Raw genomic sequence first — 22,621 nt, 5'->3', positions numbered from 1 at the left:
TCTCAGAAAAATTGATAACTTTATGTAATATTTCCTCATTCGGAGATATTTGCAGATACCTACATGCCACATAAAAGTTGTTTGCGGAACTGATTTTTTAGATTCGCAGTAAATAAACAACGAAAAATATCACCGATTCTGTGAAGTGATTTCTATCAGGTAAACAACTTTGACGAATCCTTTTCTTAACAGTTTACTGAGAAATACCGCAATAAATAAAGTTAATGGCGGAAAAAATATTTCGCCGTTTATAAGGCCAGTGTCGTGTAAGGAGACAAGTCTGCATACAAATATCAGACATTTAATAACAAACTTCTATTAGAAATATTTCATACAGTTTTCTTTGGTTCTTCTTGGGATCTTTCTTCTTCAGTTCTTTTTGGGATCAAGAAAGGCTTTTCCTATCTTTTGCAATGATAGTTAAATAATTCCCATGTTATTCTTAAAGAAAGACGGATCTAGGAAAGTGATTTATTAATTATAGATTAAGTTTTCCGTTTGTATATAAAATGCAAGGAAATAGAACTTGCTGGCTCGGCAATCAAGTGAAAAGAAAGAAATAAATAAAGAAAATATTAACGCAAAGACATTTGATAAAAGAAAAATCATAATATAATATCGATTAAGTAATACTAATATAACACAACTCTTTTTGCATCGGGGGTTAAAAAAGTACTCGTAACTGGCATCCTGTATGGCAAAGTATGGATCTGAATCAGGCAAGGGAAGTTTGTAACGATGATACCAAGTGGCTTCTTCTTCTCTTCTTATAGTATGGTAGTTACTAGTCAACCTAGTGTCAAAGTTGTTCAAGCCGCCCGAAGGCCTTAACGACTATTATTGTAGTAGATAACCACCCGGGACCGACTTTTAACGTGCCCTCCGAAGCCGGAGACGCCCAGTTCAAATACCACTATGCGGTCACCCATCTATGGAATAACCGCGCCAAGGGTTGCTTAACCCACAGATCGTTTACCGACCGGTGAGTGCAACTGGCTATGGGCGCCTCACCAACGACCAAGTGGCGTTCTTTGGTCTCTGTCTATTCCTATGGGAAAAGGCGTGACATTATGTATTGATGTATGTAAAGAATATGCTCACGTGACAGCCATAAAGTGCCTCCGTTCTTTTCAAAATGCGTCATACTATTGTCTATATAACAAAAGTCTACAATTGCCACCGGAGTGAATAATATATTATACCCGGCGCGTCGTGGACTTTACAAACATTAAAATAACGGACAAAAATTACAATATAACTTGAAAATATTCGTTGCGAATTATTTAGAAGTTAGTATGTAGTATGAGATTGATCAAAGACGTCAAGTAAAATCATGTCTCACCTATCTTTTGCAAGTCACACACCTTTTCATTATTTTAATTTACTATGCTTCTTAATTCTCTTACTGTAGTGAAATTAATAAGTAATTATGAAACTTTAAATATCACTTCAGAAAGGTCAAGTCAGATGGCGGTCTCTTGCCTACGCCTATGAGAAAACGGTGTGATTTTATGTGTACATACTTATATCATTGCATTACACATATAATGCAATAATATAAGTACATATATACATATACGTGTATGTTTTAAGTTACCTATTTATTTAGCTAATCATATAACCGGTTGATTCCGTTAAGCAAATATTATCCTAAGCACGTGTACAATAATTTATTCAATGCCATAACATCAACCGTTTTAGATTGTATACATTGCATTTAACGCAATACGCTACAAATTTCCGCGAATTTGATAACAAATCTGTTTTCTATTCAAAATATTTACTTTAATTTCTGATTATAACATTTCATTTTGATTTCGTAGTAACGCGTGGCAATCATAAAAGGGTGAACGGAAATATAACATAAATCTACGCCTAAAGGCTTCAATTTTTTATTCAAAATATTTTTAAATTTTATCCCTAAAGATAACACATGCATTGAGTATTCCAAACAAAATGTTTTCACAAGAACTGTTGACATTAAGGAGAGATAAATCATGGCGACAACAGAAAGCTTTCTGGGAACGTCTGAGTTCGTATACAGTAAATTATTTGTCAATTTTCACACCTGTGGAGCGGAGTACAATGATCCTTTGGAAGTACATATATAATTTGTAGAGGAAACTTCATTACATAAGTGTCAGTATAAAAATATCTAGTAACAAATTAAGCGTAGTACTGTTTTTTTTTAATACTAACCCGCTCCAGTTTTGCCCAGTTTAGGTACACAATATTTTAACAAATTATACTGTGTAAACTACTTCAGAAATAGTTTAATTGATGGGTAAAAGCTGTTTAGTACATTTTGACTTAATCTGGAACAGACGACGAGAACCAACGCTAGGTGACTTTATTTATATGATTATACTAGCTGACCCGGCAAACGTTGTTTTGCCATAAAAAATGAATAAAAAAACATTGTCCAGCGGACAAAATTGTGAATCTAAACCATTCTCAGATCCCCTTGAACACACACAAAAAATTTCATTAAAATCGGTCCAATCGTTTAAGAGAAGTTCAGTGACATACACACTTACAGAAGAATTATATATATAAAGATTTATGTAGTGACTAGAACAATTTTATTCTCGAATATATGATATGACATGCTGAATCCATAGTTTCTATATATCAAACAACATCTAACGTTAGGACGTTGTAGGACATAAAGACAATAATTTTGGGAATAAGCATCATGCTAGAACAAACATAATGATTCGGCTACAAATCTGTACCGCTAGGGCTTAAGTTAATCATCGATGACGCAAATTGGGCCTTCGGTCTCGATTTAGGATAATCAGTTCAATATGGCTGTTTGAATTTAACGCTGAAACTGGCTGGTAACCGCCGGATTTTAGTTTTCGTAAATGAAATAAGACTGACTTTAATATAGCTGTAATTCAAGAACTAAAACTTATCAGTGTTTCCGAGATGGGTTGTAGTTGTTGGTAACAATATAATTTATCATAATCACAATGAAAAAGCTTTACACATATTAATCCTGAAATCCTGAAAACCAACTCGCCTCTTCACTGCACCATTTGTTTTACGATTTTTCAAGATTTTATTGACTATCGAGTCCTGTAAGATTTTTATTAACTGTTTTATATAAAACCCTGTATTCTGTAACTCTAGCGATATTTTGATATTAGATTGAATTGCGTTCAAAATATTGTCCGCTTGATGATCATAACACAAAACCACGTGAAAATTAACAAACACAATCTTCTCACAATTATTTATACTAAAAAGTTTAAAGAAACTTACCTTCTTAGCCGGGTCCTTATGCTCCTGAACGTACTCCTGCTTCAATGGTTCGGTCTGTAGGTCCGGCAGTGAGTGGCTGATGCGTATAGCAGCTTGGCGGGAGAGCGAGTCGCAGTTGCTCTCCTCGGAGTCGCGGCGCGCCCTGCACAAACTGACCGTTGTATACCGGGTTAGGGCGGTGAAACTACTGATGATGCGTTGGTAGATAGATCGGTTTCAATATCATATCTTTAGATAGTAGTTTGGATACGATTGAATTGTTGTTTTGAAACATCATAACGATAAAAACAAGATGAACAAGTTTGGTTTAAATACTTGTTTTCTGTTTCCAGTGGCCAATTTTTATCTGAAGATTTGATTGGAACCGATCATATTAGGATGGATAATGTAAGATAGCAATATAGAAGAAGATAAAATGGGTTTAAGAGAAAGTAGCAGAGCAAAAGTTTTGTAAAGATATTTTGAAATTAATGAAAAACATGACATTTTGTTGTTATTATATATTAAAACAGAATGTTCGATTCGATTGATACGCCCGAAAAATAAAATCATAGTCAGCTTAGAGATTTTTTTTTATATCTTGTGTCAGACGGTTCAAAAGATTGAAAGAAATGTGTGTTTGCGGTAATTCCCGTATACTATATATTAAACATGTAACGCGAAAGTTTAAATGTTATGTTTAAAAACAGTTATAAGAAAACTGCATTAAAATAATTGCAATAAGAATATGAACAATGAACTCTACACCTAACAAATACGACTCACAAACGTTTCTATATAAACAAACGTGTGTTTAATCTAGGACCTAAGCTTACATAACTGTCCAGCGACCTTGGACCGTGTGCTTTGTTTTTATACTAATTAATTTATAGCTAAGGAGCATTGTGAGGTGGCGTTAAATAGAATAAAAGCTGGTTTTGTTACCTGCAGTTTCAGTGTTTTTCATATATTAAAGTAATACCGCTTCTGATTTGCAATTTGTACTATTTGAATTTTCATAAAATTCAAATTCCAATAAAATTACAATTTGCATTTTTGAGAATCACATACCTACTATGTTCGTCAAAATAGATATCAAACGAGGAAAGGACTCTAGTATACTTTGAAAATGTATCTATATAACCCGACTTAAGTGACTTATCATGCTATCAATCGAGAATCATTAAGCTAAGAGCAACTTTTGACTAGAAAATAAACAACGATCTTTTGAAAATCGCTGTTCAAAAAACTGAAGAAAATCTTTTTAAGATCGCTGTTCAAAGAACTGGTAAAGAATTTTATTAATCTGTATTCCACTTTAGTTACGATAAAGATATATATTGCTCTATGATAAGTACAAGGAAATAAAAGGAAAGAATCTACAAAGTTGTTAGTCACTCACCTGCCCATAATCCAGCGCCAAGTAGCAGCACATTGGTAGCCCACAGCGGCCAGCAACACGGCAGCCATGGCAGCCAGCAACAGCGCCGCTGCGTAGTCTACTGAGCTGCCTCGCACCCCCGCGGGGCCTTCGAGCCCTTCGGCTGGCCACACTCCTGCCACTCCTGGGAAAGAACAAGGACTCATGAAGAACTGATTACATCAGAGGGATTTCCCACTACGATCGACTGTCCGTTTATCAATTGTAAAAATTGTATGAAGTATCAGCGCCTGCCGTAGGAACTATTTTTTCAGTATATTTTAAATATCAAATTGTCAACACCCGATAGCACCGATATTTCAGTATCGCGCTACAGGACACTAGAAAAAGCGTACAAAAGTCTAGAGTTTCATTAAAAACAGCGTTCCTTATTTTTGTTATGTGTATACAAAATATTGAATTTAGAGCATCATTAACCTTCAAGTTTTTGCAGCAGACGGTGTCCTATTTGATAAAGCTTTCAATTTTGAAAAAACACAGCAACGCATTCTAATCTAGAAAAAAAATCATGCCTTGACTCTCTACTAAGTTGTGGCACTATACCGATAACAGTACAAACTGATTTTTTTCTGTATCTATAAAATATGTCAAAACCGACCATCTAAACTACTACGCCACTCCACTAAATAATATTTCCCTAACAAGACCAGTATCTAAGTCAACAAACATCTTACACATAATAATCACCGAAGCTTTAACATCACGTGATATTAAGCACAAGTGCCGTTGCCATGGCAACGACCTTCGTCACAACAAACAGATCAGGCCCTTGAGAGTACAGCCGTATCGGATGTCTATTGGTGTCTGCCAACTAATTGGAAGTGACGCTCTTTGGTAATAGTAGATAAACTAATAAGATGTGTTAGGTCACTGTGGGGAGTACTGTTTTAGTTTATCTTAGAGCTATAACAAGACGAATTTTGTCCGCATTTTTTGGATGAACTGTCGTTACAAAACATTGTATTAACTGTAGTAACGACTCAGGGATGTATAACATCTCTTTCCATCCTATGATTGCCTGTTAGAGATTTCCTTGTGCGATAAGGCAGCCGACTGTGCATTGAAATTGTATCCAGTTTGAGTTTATACTGTTTTTATTTACTTCCATATTTACCTGGTACAGTGTGTACGATAAAGAGATTTTATTATTATTATTAGAATCATGTTTTTTTTATTTTCAAAATGTCACTATTTAGGCATATGTAACCGTGGAAGAGTAGCAGTCAGGCAGTTTCGGTCCATTAGATTTGCTTTAGTCCAAAAACTTTGAAGGGAGCCGTGTATACAAGGCTGGCAGAGGTATACGAACTGATAATTTGTATTGCACATCAGTGACCTGCAGCTTATGCAGCTGATGGTAGCCTGTTTGATATAGCTACTTTGTTTTGGAAATATACATAATTATTAATTACAAATAACATATATCATTCATGCTAAGGTTCGCTAAAAAGTTGTTGGCTCATAGTTTATAACTAACAGTTAAATTAAATCATTAACGTCTTAAGAATTATACAAAGTCATAAAATTATCTATTTTTAACCAGTAAAATTAGTGAAAAGTAACAACCTCTCGATATCAAAGGCACTAATTTTAAGTTACATGAGCCTCTTTAAAAAGAGTTCAGATAATAGAGATTCTCCTTTTAAACTAGCCAATTTTTCCTAATTGTGCCCAAAAATATTTTGTTGACCTAGAACAAGATTACTCCGAAAAAAGTGTCCTTTGAAAGAAAATCTTCAAGAAAAAAGATTGATGCCCTGTCATTATTTACTGATCATGTTTCGTTACACGATGCTTGAAAGTTGCTTCAAAGGTCAAGTAATTATATATTTACTATGAATAAGGCATAACAAAAAGCATCAAAGTATCTGAGATACTTTGTACCAATGTACCTTGATATGATCGCATGATGATTTTTAGTTCTTAACATGAATTGATTTCACGCATCTTCTATCTTTTTTTCTTATAAGAAACGTAATAAACATCTTTAACGACAAAAAGAAAATTCGATCAGAAAATCATGGCAGAAGAGGGATTTTTTATTAAATGCCAATTAACGGCCAGAGCCGCGACTTTAACAATACATTTAACACACTCACCCTAATAAATAATTAAAGTCTTATGTCAAACAATTAAGCACCTTGTGGTGTGTGCCGTCAAAGTTGGTACAAGTTAAATTAATTTCCGTAATTATAATGAAGCTTTGCGAACATATTTTGTTTGGTTTGTCTCATAACAAAGGTTATTGTACCAAAATCTGGGTAGATATCAATTTCAAGTAGGTGTAAAGATGAAGAATTAAGCTGCATTTTTGTCAAGTCGGTTTAATTATATGAAAATACCCCACCCTCTTCAGTAATTTTTGATTTATCCTGTTATTTACGAATAGCTGACTCGCGCAACTTCGCTTGCGTCACATAAGAGAGATTGGGTCAACATTTTCCCCGTTTTTGTAACATTTTATACTGGTACTCTGCTCCTATTGGTCGTAGCGTGATGATATATAGCCTATAGCCTTCCTCAATAAATGGGCTACCTAACATTGAAAGATTTTTTCAAATCGGACCAGTAGTTACTGAGATTGGCGCGTTTAAACAAAAAACAAACAAACAAACAAATTCTTCAGTTTGATAATATTAGTATGGATGTTCATAATTTTCGCTAAAAGATTTATTAAGTAGGTACGACATTCTCAATTTTTAAGCAGTTCTAATTAACTTCATTAATGCTTAACATTCTTGGGATCACCAAAATTATTTCAGTGATTTCTGTTAACCTAATCTTGACGGTAAATTATGTTAATCGTGTAGTTTATTAAGATAAATATTCGGAGATAATGGTGACGATATATTGTACTAGGTAATAATATTTATAACTTCGGTTAGAAGTTATTTTATTTTTCGAAATTATAAAAAACATTGTGCTGGAGTAAAATTAATATCTATATAGTATAGGTATTCATATCAAAATATAATTACTTGAACCGAAATTTAATTTCGTAACTCAATTAAAATGGCGCGCGGAGATTTTCTTTTTTTGTACGATATTTGGTGTTTAATATTGGTTGCGTATTTTTCAGCCAGCGGTAAATTGCTAGTTCGGATGCTTCGAATTTCAAAACTTTTTTTTTTATTTTCGATGCACAGATTTTACATCAATATTTGAATAGTTGTACATGAAAATATTCGGAATTCAAAACCACAGAATATGTTTACTAAAAAATAATAAACTTTTAAAGAACAATTTGAAGCTAACTTTTTACATTGAAATATTTTTTTAAATGAAAAATGATACTTGGCAATACACAAATCAGTACTAATCTTTTTTCATTGATATAAAATCGAAAAAAATAGGTAAATATGATTCTATATTCTTCTTGATATTTCTGGTCACAACATTAAATAATCACTGCTAATTTATTACTGCCTGATCCGACTTTTAAGCAACATTAAAAAACTCAATACAAAAAGAAATACAAATTGTCTTTTTTATTCTCAATACATACTAAATAACAAAAAAAATGCCTTTAAAATTCCAAAGATGCCTTCCAAAATGATTCCCATTGTTCCTTTTAAGAGCCTAAACATTAATCAAGGTAGAAAAGCTCAAATACAAACATTACCTTACAATTGAAGCCTTACCGACTACTGTCATTGTAACATTACCGAGAATTCCTTATACAGTGGTTCTACACCGGTTGGATACCGAAAATTGTTCCACTAATATTGAACTTTAGGCCTTATTTAATCATTAAAGTCAATAGCTTTGAGTCTGTACCATTGAGTATATTTCTTGAAGACAAGGTAAATTGAAATAGTTTATTTAATGGGAACACTATTTTAATTGTACACGTGCTTAGTTTCTTCGAAGACTTTTGTATCAATTAGAACTACTTCGATTATTCAAGTTACTTTCTGCAAAAGCCAGCTGAAGGCCTCTTAGGCGATCTTAAATGTAACCAATTTAATGGCTACTCGTCACAAAGCGCCACGGCAAATACATCCTTACCGATGAGTCGTTTACCAACTGATAAGTACATCTATCTATCCAACTTTTCACAATTTAAATTATAGCGCAAAAGACAGGCAGAAAAATGACAACCAAGTCAATTAATAGCGAAATATGTTACTAATTTAAGTGCACAATTCAAAAACAGCAACTTTGAAAAGCACGGGATAGGTTTTTATATAGGAGAAAAACCAAAAAATTTGCAAACTAAGTACTGAAAAAGAAAGCTATTTATGCGTAAGGCCGCATGAGTCAACTAGAGGCAAATGAATGAAAAAAAATACAGGTATTTGAAAGTTCTAAACTAAAATTCGACTCCAGTGTTTTATACACAAAAGATAGCAACTACAGTGCATAATATAACAGAATGGAGTGAAATACTTTCATAAATTCAGTGTTGAACAAGTTTCAAGGATCATTGGGATCGTGCAGTGCAGTTTACAAGAGACTCGTATACTCCACAGTTATTGCACACGAGTATATACGGTGAACTCTTTATTGTTCTATGAATTTAATAGTAAGTAATTTATTAAATGTAGTGGTTTTAATACGTGCATATCAATGCTGTAATACAAAACCCAGTATATGACAATGGACTTGTCAGAAAATAAATTTTAGCCTATATTATTTTCTTCTTCCAATAAAGAAAAACCCCAATTAGCCAGTATGGTGGCTAATTGCGGGTTCTTAGGTACCTATACTTTAAGGACTTACCCCTACTAAAGACAAAAGAGATAGCAACTACAGTGCATAATATAACAGAATGGAGTGGAATACTTTCATAAATTCAGTGTTGAACAAGTTTCAAGGATCATTGGGTTCGTGCAGTGCAGTTTACAAGAGACTCGTATACTCCACAGTTATTGCACACGAGTATACGTTGAACTCTTTATTGTTCTATGAATTTATACTAAGTAATTTATTAAATGTGGTAGTTTTAATACGTGCATACTAAAGTTTAGTATGTGACAATATGAGGAAAAGAGGTTTTTTGTAACTATATTATTTTCCTCTCCAAGTAAGGAAAAACCTAGAACGTAGCTTGCCTACGACAAGGCAAAGAAGGGGTCAGTTCTTAAAACGTAGCAAACAGGTCCACTTTTGAAAGAGCACGTCATATATCTGCAGATACGTCAATCTGTCTATTTAAAAATCCCTAATAAAACCAGCCCACCAAGCAATCTGTTTACTTATTGAAGTTCAAAAACAAAAGTTACTAGAAATTACTTATACTGAATTACTTTTGTTTTCAGTAAGTAATTACGAATAATAATCCAAAACAATATTTTTCACGGTCAATTCTTACCAATTGGTCGTCAATTAAGAACTATTGTGACATCAAATATTCAAAAACTATAATTTGTCACACAACACGTGTCATAACAATGTCACGTCTAAAACCTTGAAATATCTTTTACTAAACTTGAAACAATATTTTTCGATTGTATTATGTTAGAAATGAAAATGACTTATATTTAGCCCCTGCGATTTATGCCATGAGCTTAGTGCTGACCTCTGCAAACACTGGACTTATACAGGGTGAGAAAAAGATATGGGCCAAGGGAAGCTGCTTTAAATATTGAAAACACCTTAATTCACCCTGTATATAAAATAACCTAAATAAATATGGAAATATTAAAAAAAATTCGATCAAAACAATATTATTTGCATAATAAATATAGAGCACAACAATTTCGGCATGTACTAGAGGGTCGATGCACTTATATACCCAATGCCTTCTCAAATGGCAGAATAATCACATTGAAAACGAGACGCAATCGAAATTTCTCTAGAGATATATCGAATAGTTGAAGCCCGAAATGCAGATAACAATGTTTATCCGACCCGTAAATAACCCGTTACCATTTTGAAGCAAGGCACAGGCCTGTTCTTAGCAGTTTTCTAAGTACATGGTACTACATCAAATCACTTTTATACTTTTTACTCTTTCATAACTCATTCAAAATTTTACTTCAAATTCTGTTGAAAGCGTCCGAGACACGAGGTTTTTTTTTGTGTCGCGAGGTCTAATACTGACATACAAACATTTAACATAAGGTGCAAAATATACCGTCCTACCATAATTTTTAAACTCTCGCGTTGCATGTTTAATATACATATAATAGGATACGGGAATTAACGCGAACACGCATTTTACCTTAAAGTGCCTAACGTTTCGGCGCAGGTTGCACTCTGCGACCACGGCGAGTGCAATCTGCGCCTCCTATTATATATTATACCGTATTACCAATTTGTTGATGACAAATATTTGTTCCCAGTGGAACTTGAATCCTTAGTAGTCTTAACCTTAACTTATTATTCACCTTAGAACAATATTGCAACACAAGCTAGCCTATTAACTGTCTCTCCGCTAATTGATGCCCAGCCTACGTTGTGGTTGACCGCTCGCCGCATCCGATAGGTATTGGCATATCTATAATAATATGAAACCTATTCGATATACATAATAGGATAATTAGTTATTCTCTTCAAGCAAGTCAAAGTAAAGGTGTTGGACGAATTTTTTTTTTGTGTACAATTGTAAAAAAATACTGTGATTCAGCACGCTTGGTTTAAAAAAGTCGCACAACATCGATGTTTTAGTCCTTACACACGAGTCACAATCGTTAGAAGTAAAAAAATTTTTTTAAGTAAAAAATAAATGTCATAAGTAGTAATAATGAACATAGTAATATACGATGGAAACGAGAATCATATAATCGGAGCAATTATTCCGTGCTTAAGTGCAGGTAGCAAACATATTGGCTATATATAAAATTGGTTTTAAGCCTTTAAACGTTTATTGTACTAACAACTAACAAAATTAAACACAGGGATAAAATCTTTAAAACTCTAAAGAAGGGAAATGAACAAACTTTTTGTTGAACAAAGTTGATCAAACCGATTAACACAAAGCCTTTAAATATTTACCTCGCGTCATTAACCCGCGCTAAACACTGAATAAACTTTGATATTACATTTAAGTACAATGTTTAGTAACACAATGGATTTCTGTATTAAGGTGTTTAGGAACTACGGCTCCAAACAGTCTGGAAACCGTAAATATTGCCAATGACTTACTGGTTTCAGCTGTCTATAGATACATAATATCACGCGAATAATACCCGAAAACGTAGACAGAGGTATATAAAATACACTAACGTTTTGCCATTAGGTAACACATTACGTTAAAATCGTTTTACTAGTAGCGTTCCGTTCGTTTAATGTCTGTCCCATGTTAGCAATCTTACATCGCGTATAATCTTTAACGCTTTTAGCGTTACAATTTACTTTAGTTACTAATAAAATTCCAACTATAATGATTAAACAGCTGAAATTCTTTAAAAACAATGCAATAAAATATCAACAAATTATTTTCTTACTAATATTGATCAAAATCATTACACACAATCGGTAATCATTGCCATACAAAGTAAACAAGTATTAGTTATTTTACAAAGGTTGTTGAACTTAAAATACAATTAAAACACAAGACAATGAAAACCTATTCTCGATTAATCATCCAAGTATTAAGTTAAAGGAATCCCGAAGGAAATCCAAGATTAAACGTATGTTAACGGCCTATTGGGAGAGTACAACTCATTCGAGTTACACCTCGCGGTCGTTCTTTCACCCCTAAAGAGAGGTTTCACCGCAAAATGTAAATGATATTTTACGTTGTACTGTTGAATATTTAGGAGTGTGTTGAAAGTTATGTTTTTGAATATATCTTTAACTGTAGGGTCTCCTCCTTAAATAAGAGGGGATAGTTAGAGCGGTACATTGAGAGGGTTGGGAACTTTAAATCTTCTCTTAAAATGAGTTGCACTTCTAGGTAAACTTTAGGCATACAAGGTTTCATCACGATACTTCAACGTGAGAACAAGTGATAACTATTTCTCAAATACATAACTTCAAAAAGTCATTATTGTATTGCTTAGGGTTCAAACCGTTCGGCAATTTCATAGGAGGCGCATGCTAAGTAGTAGCTGTGACAGCTTTATGCCTAAATTACATAAGACGTTTATTGTGAAATTTCGATACATCATCACCTCACCTCTACAAAAAACATTTTTGTAGAGGCGATGATGTAGGTACCGAAATTAAACCTCAAAATAAATCCTTACTGGTTGTACTATGTACTATTACTCTCTGAGTGTGAAGAATGAATCTCTCCAGCCACATATCTTTCTCATAATCCCATAAGCCTTCGTATTTATGAGTGGCCAGCATTTTATATGACGCGGTTAGTGTGACTTTTAATCAAAAGAAACACGGTTTAAATGTAGAATAGAATAGAATAATTATTTATTTGCGTAAAATGTGGTAACAAAACATGGTAGTAAATAAAAATAGGTACAAGACACATTTTGCCATTTACAATAGCATGCAAATATACAAAAAGGTTGACATAGGGATGCCATCATTAACACTAAGTTAAAATATTAAAACTTAACACTACACATAATATAATATTAACAAATAACTTGGTATCTCTTACAAAAACAGAACTATAGTTTATTAATAGTCTAATAAAATTAATTATTTACAGACATACCACTTATCTATTACACATACCAAGCATGAATAAAAATTTACAATAAAAACATTTTATAATAGTACAAAACAAAATTAAGGAAATATAGTATCTTCTTATTTTATAACCCTTCTATTATTTTATAATGCATTTCTAAAGTGATAGGCTTTTTTAGCATGTTCCTTAATAAACTCATCTACACTATAAAAACACTTTTCTACCAACCATTTCTTTAATGCTGTACAGAAATTCTTAAAGGGTAGAGAAGTAATTGTGTCAGGTAAGGCATTAAAGATGAGAGGCGCCATGTAAACACAACTACGCCTAAACATTTCCAAGCGAGGTATGGGCATTTTTAAATAAGACTGTGCGGTTCTCCGTTTATTATTATTATCATTTTTCTCAAATAGATGAATGTTGTACTTGACGAATTTAGCTATTTCATATATATATATACATGGGGCAGTTAGAAGATTTTCCGCAATAAAGACTTGTTTGCATGATTCGGAGCGTTGTATTCCATAGAGAGCGCGGATACATTTTTTTTGGGCTATAAAAACCCTCACTAGGTCAGAGGAGTTACCCCAAACAACAATACCGTATCTAATTATCGAACATACATAAGAGTGATATACCATTAATGAAGTATCTTTATTTGTAATATCCTTTACTTTTTTTATAGCAAAAACGAATTTATTTATTTTTTTGCAAAGGTTGTCCGTATGCTCTTTCCATGTTAAATGTTCATCAATAGTAATACCTAAAAATTTTGTGCTTTTGATCTGTTCCACTGGTTGACCATTATGAACAATATTAAGATTTTGACATTTAGCCTTTTGTGATCTAAAATTAACTATTTTGGTTTTGTCAATATTAAGTTTTAATGAATTTGCATCAAGCCAGTTAATTATGTCTTGTAAAGTAGTATTGACAAGATCTTCATAGGATTCTTTATTATCGCATCGAATGATAACTGAGGTATCATCTGCAAAAAGTACAGAGTCATGCGCTCCCAACGCTTGAGGTAAATCGTTTATATAAATAAGGAATAATAAAGGTCCCAATATACTTCCCTGTGGGACGCCAAAGTTGTTGTTTCTTGCTTCTGAATTAAATTCTTCCAAATTGCTATTAATATCATTAAATTTACATATTTGCGTGAATTGACTCCTGCCATTTAAATATGACCGAAACCATTCTAATGCTATACCCCTTATACCACAATTATCTAATTTATCTAAAAGTTTTAAATGATTAACATAGTCGAATGCTTTGCTTAAATCTAAGAACAAAACGCTAGATGGTACTTTCATATTAATATTATTTATAATGGATTCTACTAACTTGAATGCGGCTAATTGAGTCGAACGGCCTTTTCTAAATCCGTATTGTTGCTCTGACAACACATCGCCTTTTTCTAAGAAGTTTAAAATTCTTTTATGTATAACCTTCTCAAATATTTTAGAAAATGTAGACGATAGTGCTACCGGTCTATAGTTATTTTTATCTGTTTTAGATCCCTTTTTGTATAATGGTTTAATCACTGATAACTTTAATTTGTCTGGAAAGTAACCTTGTTCAAGTGATAAGTTAATAATGTAGGCTAGAGGCTCTGCATCATCATGTAAGTGAGAAACATTTTTAAACCTGTTTTATTAAAAGTATAGTTTATTGCTGTCTATGTGGCACGGTCGGTAGTGTATTCGACTGATCATAGCCTCACGGGTTCGATTCTTAGGTCTGGCAAACTGCTATTAGTCTTTCCTAACTTATATTTGAATACATTAGACCGGAGTTTGCTTTTATTTTTAATACTACCCTAAGAATCAAGTGTGGCCTACACTTGATTTCACTTTAACACCCAACTAAATCATCTTCCTAGTGTATTCAAATTAGATTACGAGTGTTAAAATCAGCCTGTGGTTTTCGACAGGCGCAAAGTTCAATAAATATACGTTTGCAAAAAACGTAAACTTTATATAACAAAAAAAGCAAAGCCTGCCAAGATTTAATATTTTTACCAAAAGTTATTTAACATTTTACCAAAAACTTGCTGTCGAGTTAAAAAATACTAACGTTTTTATTTTTGTCAAACTTTTTTATTTTAGGCCTTTGTTTATTGAAAAGTTACATCTCAGGGTCTAACTCAAGTCTAGACAAAAACTAAAACCTAAACTATGAGACCTAGTTCTTAAGTTTGGTATGTTCCCTAATTGAAATAGTTCGGTTGTTTTTCAACAAAAGTTTGGTTATTTGATTATATTGACATTGATTTATTGAAGCTATCGAGTTGTTCAAGGTTTCCTTGTTTACGTAATATTGAGAAAGATTGAAATTTTCGGGCTTAGCTTGTCTGAATTGATTTCTTGAATAATACTAACTCAGCGATAGAAAATGTGACAATGACTTTTTCTTAAATCGCTTTAAGAAAATACAACTGCTAGATTGAAATATTCAAACTACTGAATATTAAATACTAAGTAGGATTCAAATAATATTTAGCGCTTTTAGACATCAGTCAGCCAAATGCAGACTCAAGTTTTCTGAAGATAGATTTCAAATAACAATCATATTACTCAGTAATAAAAGTGCATTTAAGTAACAAGTGTCACGTAATTTAATAAAACTTTTATTTCGAAGAAACTACTACATTTTCTGTGAAAATTTTACAAAGTTACATTATTAAAATTGCCATTTTTATATGTAGTAAGTGATTTCAGTTGAAAAATATGTGCTCGTAAAAAATGTGACCGCCATAGCCTTCGGTTGATTTACTACTATTGTGACATACAGGGCTGCACTTGGAACGAACTATTTTTGGTAACTATTGCCCACAATTCAATACTACTGTTTTGACTGTCTCTGTGGCGCGATCGGTAGTGTACGACTGCTGATCAGGAGCCTCGGGTTTGATTTCTACGTCAGCCAAAGTACTGTTGTTCTTATCTTATTTATATTAGAATATTTCTGCCTTATAGAAGAATAAAAAATAGGCTTGCTTTCTTTTACAGATACATGGTTCTTTAGGTTGATCACAATATGCTCGTAAAAAGGCAATAACGATCAAAAGTTTGTAAAACAAATGTTTCAAAATTTCATTGTAAATGCGTTACAATGAATCTGTACAAAACAAAACAATGTACATTTTGCACTTCGAGTAAATAATTCAGTTATCATTTAGCCTCCATCAATATAAAATACACAACGGAATATTTTATCAACCATTCCGAATAAAGAGTGTAACTTATTTAAATATGGCCGCCAAAATATTTCAACATTGTAATTAAACTATACGATCCCTGAGAATATTTTATGGTAATTAAAATATATTATTACGTGGTTATGATATGGTTGTTGTGTTCAAGTTATATGAGAGATTTATAATATTAGTATAGATGATTTTAACTAGTTATAATTTGATTGAGATTAAACTAAGTATGATAAATAGTTTGCCTGTAATTGTAAACTAGATACTTGTGTTTGTCGTCAAATATATTTTTTCCCAACAATTAGAAGGCGTACACTCCGATACAATTTTAAAATAGTTTAGTGCTATAATTGGTTCTACTTATCAAAAATTATAAGATAATGCTCGCAACGTCTGCAAACTAACTGAGGTAATTTTCTATAGTGAAAAAATTGACCAATAATTTTTAAAGGTAGGCTTTTGGGCAAAATTATTTTTCTAAAACAAGTTAATGTTAAGTAAATGATAATGCTGGGAACTTCAAACAAAATCTTTGCCTTATCACTATTCTTTAAGCACGAAACCAAAACTATACTATCAGTTCTCTCAACAATATAATAGTAGAACAAAAATAATAGTAATACAGCCTATTCCTCAGCCCGTCCCTGCGTTGTACAGTCATAAACATAAACCTCTCTCATAGCTCAGCCGCGCCTTTATGAAAAAAGCTCTTAAATTAAGACACGTAATATAACAAATGTTACATTATGCATCGTCATCGTGAATGTAATGAAGATGTATTTACTTTTATACTGAATAATAAACATAAAACAATTATTATTATTGCATATATTACTTTAGGCTAAGTTACATCCTGGACCTTCATTTCGTTAAAAATTCTAACGTCCTCAGTGGTCTGGCCGGTAGGGTGTACGACTTCTGAATACGACATCTTGGGTTGTATTTCAGGTTCATGGTCAGGCAAAGAAAGATATTTTCTAATTTATATTTGCGAAATGTGGGTGAATAACTGATTTATTTACTGTTAGTTAAAATTCAATGAAGCTTCCTGTATTCGGACCAAAAAGAAATTCGGACCGAAAAGCAACATTTTCCTGCAATCAATGTCCCCATCAATTGTTTTGTACCACAAAACTTTGAACCCAAAAACGTTTTCGGTTTTCACCCAAATATAATTGAAAAGCTATGTTTAAGTATCATAATAAATCTAAACCTACACAGAAACGCGATAAATAACTTCCGAAACAAACCTAACAAATTAAATTATAACCCAACTAAGTTTCAGAGGTCAGCGCTTCGAATTAAATTGGGGAACGAACGCGATATTTAACTTGTCCGGACTAGTTCAGTTCAGACCACAATTGTAAAGGAGAAAATGAAATTTTGCATGAACGAATGCCTGCACTGAATGTCAATACAATAGAATTGAAAAACCACGCATATATAATGCATCTATAATAATGTTTTTGTACAGTCGTTGACATTTCGAAATAATACGAGTTGAATGTGAAAATGTAAATTTTATGACTAGACTTGTGGTATAAAACAGAAGACTTTTAAAGGAACGTATAGAAAATATAAGATAATGATGTATATTTTATGTTAATGTTGAGGTTTCTTTTACATTATAGAGTCGGACATAATTTCTATTCATATCCAGTTTTAATGTTGGAAAATTGAATAATATTATTTTACTTAATTAAAGCCTTGAAGCCTACTCCAAAGACCTAACCCCTACCTCCTTTAGGAGGAAACCTCTATCGGTAGGAGAGTCACAGGAAAAAGACCCCCTAGGCGGCACAAGCAACAACTAAAATGAACGTTGATAAAATTTTTGAAATACTTTTGTTCTATTAATTTGAACACTTATTTGGTCAGTAAGGAAGTCACCAGGGTTCGGATCCAATGAAAGAGTCTGAGGGAGAGCTTTGTTTAGAAAATCTTTTTATTTTATTTACTTTTACGGCCCCATTACTAGTTATACCTCTACTACCGTAAAAGTTATTAAGAAATAAGCAAATGTCAGACATAATATAGTGTAAAAATCTGTTAGCAACAGAATAACAAAAGAACGGAACTGACTGGTTACAACTAGAATACCTTTCCAAGTATTTCTGATCTTCATTATAATAATAAGCCACGTGGCAACAAAACCTTCTGTTTTATCTCACAATACTCGAAACCCATCCATTATTATATATTATTATCTATTTCCCCAAAACAAGGAAGTTTTCCTCAAGAAACATTCATATCTTCGTTATAATTTATAAGGATAAGCCTACTGGTTTACGGGTCGCAGAACATCGGGAAATGTTGATAAAAAGTATCGAAATTTTCTTGATATCCTTGAAGAAAAACTGGCGTAGGAGTTATGGGAAGTTGGTTAAAATGTTCGGGTTACAATTTATGATGTTTGTGTTAGTATCGTAAATATTCTGTTATACTTGTTGCATTTCAACGGCTTTTTTTAAGACACGTTGAACGTATCGGGTGTTTGAACCAACTATGCAATAGTTTTGTAGCAACGTTTTATAAAAAAAACATATATAATTCTGAATTAAAAAAGAAGATGTCCTGCAGTAAGGTTATTGTTTTTATGAGTGAGTGCTCTCACTCATAAAAACAAAAACAATGTATACACTTGTCAAGTGTTTTCGTAATATGCAAGATCGTCTTTACATCTTTATAAGTTCAGATACGAGTTTCAAAAGCCAGATATTGAACCTGACACCCAGCCAATACGCTCATTACTAATATTACTAACACAGCATACATAGAAAAAAGGTATCATTTAGAATATCGATGAAATAGTTTTGGTCATCAAAATGAAAACATATTTTTCATTTATGCACAACCAGTATCCATCAATTTTAAATAACAAATGTCAAACAAACAGTAATTAACAACTTTATATTTATTTAGGTGTTTTACCCCTGGGTATAATAGATTGGAAAACATTGTTATAAACAAATGTTTTTTGTTAGTTATATTTATTTTGTATTGAATAGTATCCTTAGCCCTGCAATTGCAATTGCTGGTTTTTTTTTTCTGGTAGACTTAAAGCGCCCATAGCTAGTGGCGCTCAACTGTTGGTAGTAACTAGGTTAAGCAACCCTTGGCGCGGTCATTCTATAGATGAAAGGGTGTGATGGTATTTAAACTTAGCGTGCATCGGAGAGTACGTAAAAAGTCAGTCTCGCTAAAGTATAAGTAGTATAAGACGTTTTAGACTACGTAGAAAAGCAACATTTTTTTATTTCACAAGTTCTTCCCCGACAACACTGTAAATAGATTGAGGCAGTCAATTGTAAAAGCTCAAAAATAAACCTGAATGAACAATTAATATATTTCAGAGACGTTATAGAAATATTACAAATACTTATACTAAAGGAAATATAATACCGTTAAATACATTTATATTATCAAATACTTAAAAGTATAAAGAGAATATTACATTATTGATCCTTCGAAGTTGTGAACATTTCTAAGAATCATTATCGACGACGCGCCGGTAAATTGTATGCCTTCTTTATTTATTATTAAATACATTTATTCGAAATTCGTAGAAGTAAGAAATTTTACATTTATCTTGTTTCATCAGATTTTTTTTCTTATAGTCTACAAACGTACTATGAAAACAATAGATCCTGTTTTTAAGTCTGATAGAGACTTATTTTATTCATGTTTCTCTCTATAGTAGCGCGCATAGTCGAATAAAGCATAAGCTCAAACACTTTCCTATTAAAAGAAAGTTTATGATGACAAAAAATCAATCAATTTTTCAACCAAAAAAAAAATTACGTATTTTGATGCACAAATAGTTTTGAATCTGAAACTTTTTCAGATTGGATATCACTTTTGTATTGTTGGAATATTTTCTTGTAGACGAATTCACCGGCAAAAGTGTATAATGTAGCTAAATACATGCGTTTCTGCCTACCTTTCCAGTTACCCCTCATTGTCAAAATCAAAAGTCCATAAATACAATAAAAAAAAAACTTTTTACTCTTATCTATAATTAAGTATAAAAAATAGTTACAACAAATAATTATTTCACTTGAAAAAAGTTATATCACAATCATCAATCGACATTGACCAATACTTTATTCGTCAATAAAACCTTGTACTGACCTCGAACGGCCGCCGTCCTTCGCCACTTATGTCTTCATAAGTCTACCTACCCACTTACTGCATAAGTACCGGGTAGATGTCGTAAATATAGTGGCCAGAAGTTATGGGGAGTAACTTTTTATTACCGTTAGATAGAAAAAAATAGTTTTTCGGTAGGAAGCGTCAGTTTTTTTTAAAACGGGTGTATTTTCTCCTATAATACATGGGAAGTCACACAATATGTTGACTTGTAAGTTTCCGATTACAGTGTGCCAAAACGTCAAGAAAAGCAAGACAAAGAATGCGCGATCGCGTTTATCTCTGGGTCGCGGAATATAATAAGATCTCAAATACATGTAGTGTTTAAGTAACTCTAATAATAACTGCATTTTTAATAACATGGCAAAGCAAATTTTGATAGTCACATGCTATTTACAAAATACATCTTATTCGATTATTTTATCTAAAAAAATAAATACTAACTACATTATTACCCAGCTTCTTAGTATTTATACTTACCTAAATATAAATCAATTTCACACATGAACAAAGGCACTATTTTTTTGCTCTACTAAACTCTTAAAACTTTAACCTCAAACTTCACTATAGCCTAGAAACAACATTAACATATCCGATTTTTACCCTTTGAAATCTTAATACCCAGGTCTTTGGGTCTCTCACAGGTCCTCGGCATGTCAAGTACTGACACTATAGGCTTAAAAGGCCGATGCCTCCACCGTCAAACGATGAAGGTCATTGAACTCTATGTGTACGTGAAGTCGAGATTTAGATTGTATCGAAAGCCTTCCTGTGTTTCCCTTTGTTCTATAATAGTAGGTAAATACTTTTGTTGTTTTGTTTTGTTTTTCTTGTATTTAAAGGTGAATATGTTTTTGTGATAATAAACACGCGATCATTTTTTGTTTGAAATTTAGTCCTATGTGACTTTTAAGGTTCGGACCTCGTTTTTATATCACATTTGGCAGTACATTTTCTAATGGGAGAGGACCTATTAATATTACTACAGGTGTCGTTGAATGTCAAACAAGTAAAATATCAACTGCACTTTCACTGCAGTTTCTCTTCACATGCCAAAATTAAAATGTAAAAATTAGAAACAAAATTAGACGTCAAAACTTATAGTAAATAAAAAACAAATTGCTTTACACTTAACAGCATACTCTTCCTCTATGGAAATAGGACGTGATTTTAAGCACGTATGGGAGCGAAGACTTTATAAAATTCAAACGAAATCTTTCAAACTTTAACATATCTAATATCCGTCACTGAACAGACGATATACATATTTCAAAGCGATCCAAAATTGAAATTTAAAATTGCACGCGGCTTGCGGCTTGCGGCTTCAAAAGCGGAATATCTTAAAGAGCACGGATATTAAATTCCGTCGACGTGCATGAGGTGTTACTTCGTTACCCGGACGGGTAATATACATTCCCGGATACTAGTCTTTTGAAATTAAAATTAACAATAGAAAAAAAAAAGATTTATTAGAGAACTATTCAGTAGCTCGATGCTCTACTACTATCGACTACCGTATCGTATAATGGCCGTTATATAAAATTATACTTTGGTTAATAGGAACGACGAGGTATGAAGAAATTATTTCCATGCTACGCATCCACATTGTATCTTAGGTCAAACGATCTTAGCTTTGTCGTAAACTGAAACTACAAAGATAAAGAGTAAAGCCTTTAGGAATACGGTCCGCAGAGATTTGTAATATTATTAAACAATGAATATAGTTCCATAGCCATGACTTTAAAAAAATATACTAATAACTTCATACAGCTTTAAATTTTTCAGTTTATCCTTGACATACAGAAAGCATTTTAATTTTCGCGGTGACAATGAAGAGTGGCTCTGACATTACGACTAGTGTAATGGGACATGCAATCTGTCTGTTTGTTATTACTTTAAAAGTAATGTCAAGGTTTTAATATGTTGTATTAACATTAATTTTATTATGTTTTTATCATTTTAAACTTGCTGGTTTTCTATTGAGGTTAATGTAGAGGGCTTTTATTTTCGTGGTTAGTAGTCAATGTTGTTT

General features: G+C 32.6%; 1 protein-coding gene across 3 annotated transcripts in view; it reads right to left on the bottom strand.

Moving 5' to 3' along the window:
* Positions 1-22,621, bottom strand: part of LOC142980690 (synaptotagmin-10-like) — a 111,128-nt gene that overhangs the window by 55,316 nt on the left and 33,191 nt on the right. For 2 of the 3 annotated variants that reach the window (XM_076126218.1, XM_076126220.1), the window contains exons 2-3: positions 4,649-4,811; positions 3,268-3,418 (exon numbers count right to left, since the gene is read on the bottom strand). In XM_076126218.1, the coding sequence (XP_075982333.1) occupies positions 3,268-3,418; positions 4,649-4,811 (314 nt within the window). The remainder of the gene's footprint in view (positions 1-3,267; positions 3,419-4,648; positions 4,812-22,621) is intronic. The other variant, XM_076126219.1, reaches the window with a different exon arrangement.

The sequence above is a fragment of the Anticarsia gemmatalis genome, chromosome 18 (assembly GCF_050436995.1).
Source record: "Anticarsia gemmatalis isolate Benzon Research Colony breed Stoneville strain chromosome 18, ilAntGemm2 primary, whole genome shotgun sequence".
Classification (NCBI taxonomy): domain Eukaryota; kingdom Metazoa; phylum Arthropoda; class Insecta; order Lepidoptera; family Erebidae; genus Anticarsia; species Anticarsia gemmatalis.
The sequence above is the reverse complement of the archived record's forward strand: the minus strand, read 5'-3'. Positions and strand labels throughout refer to the sequence as shown.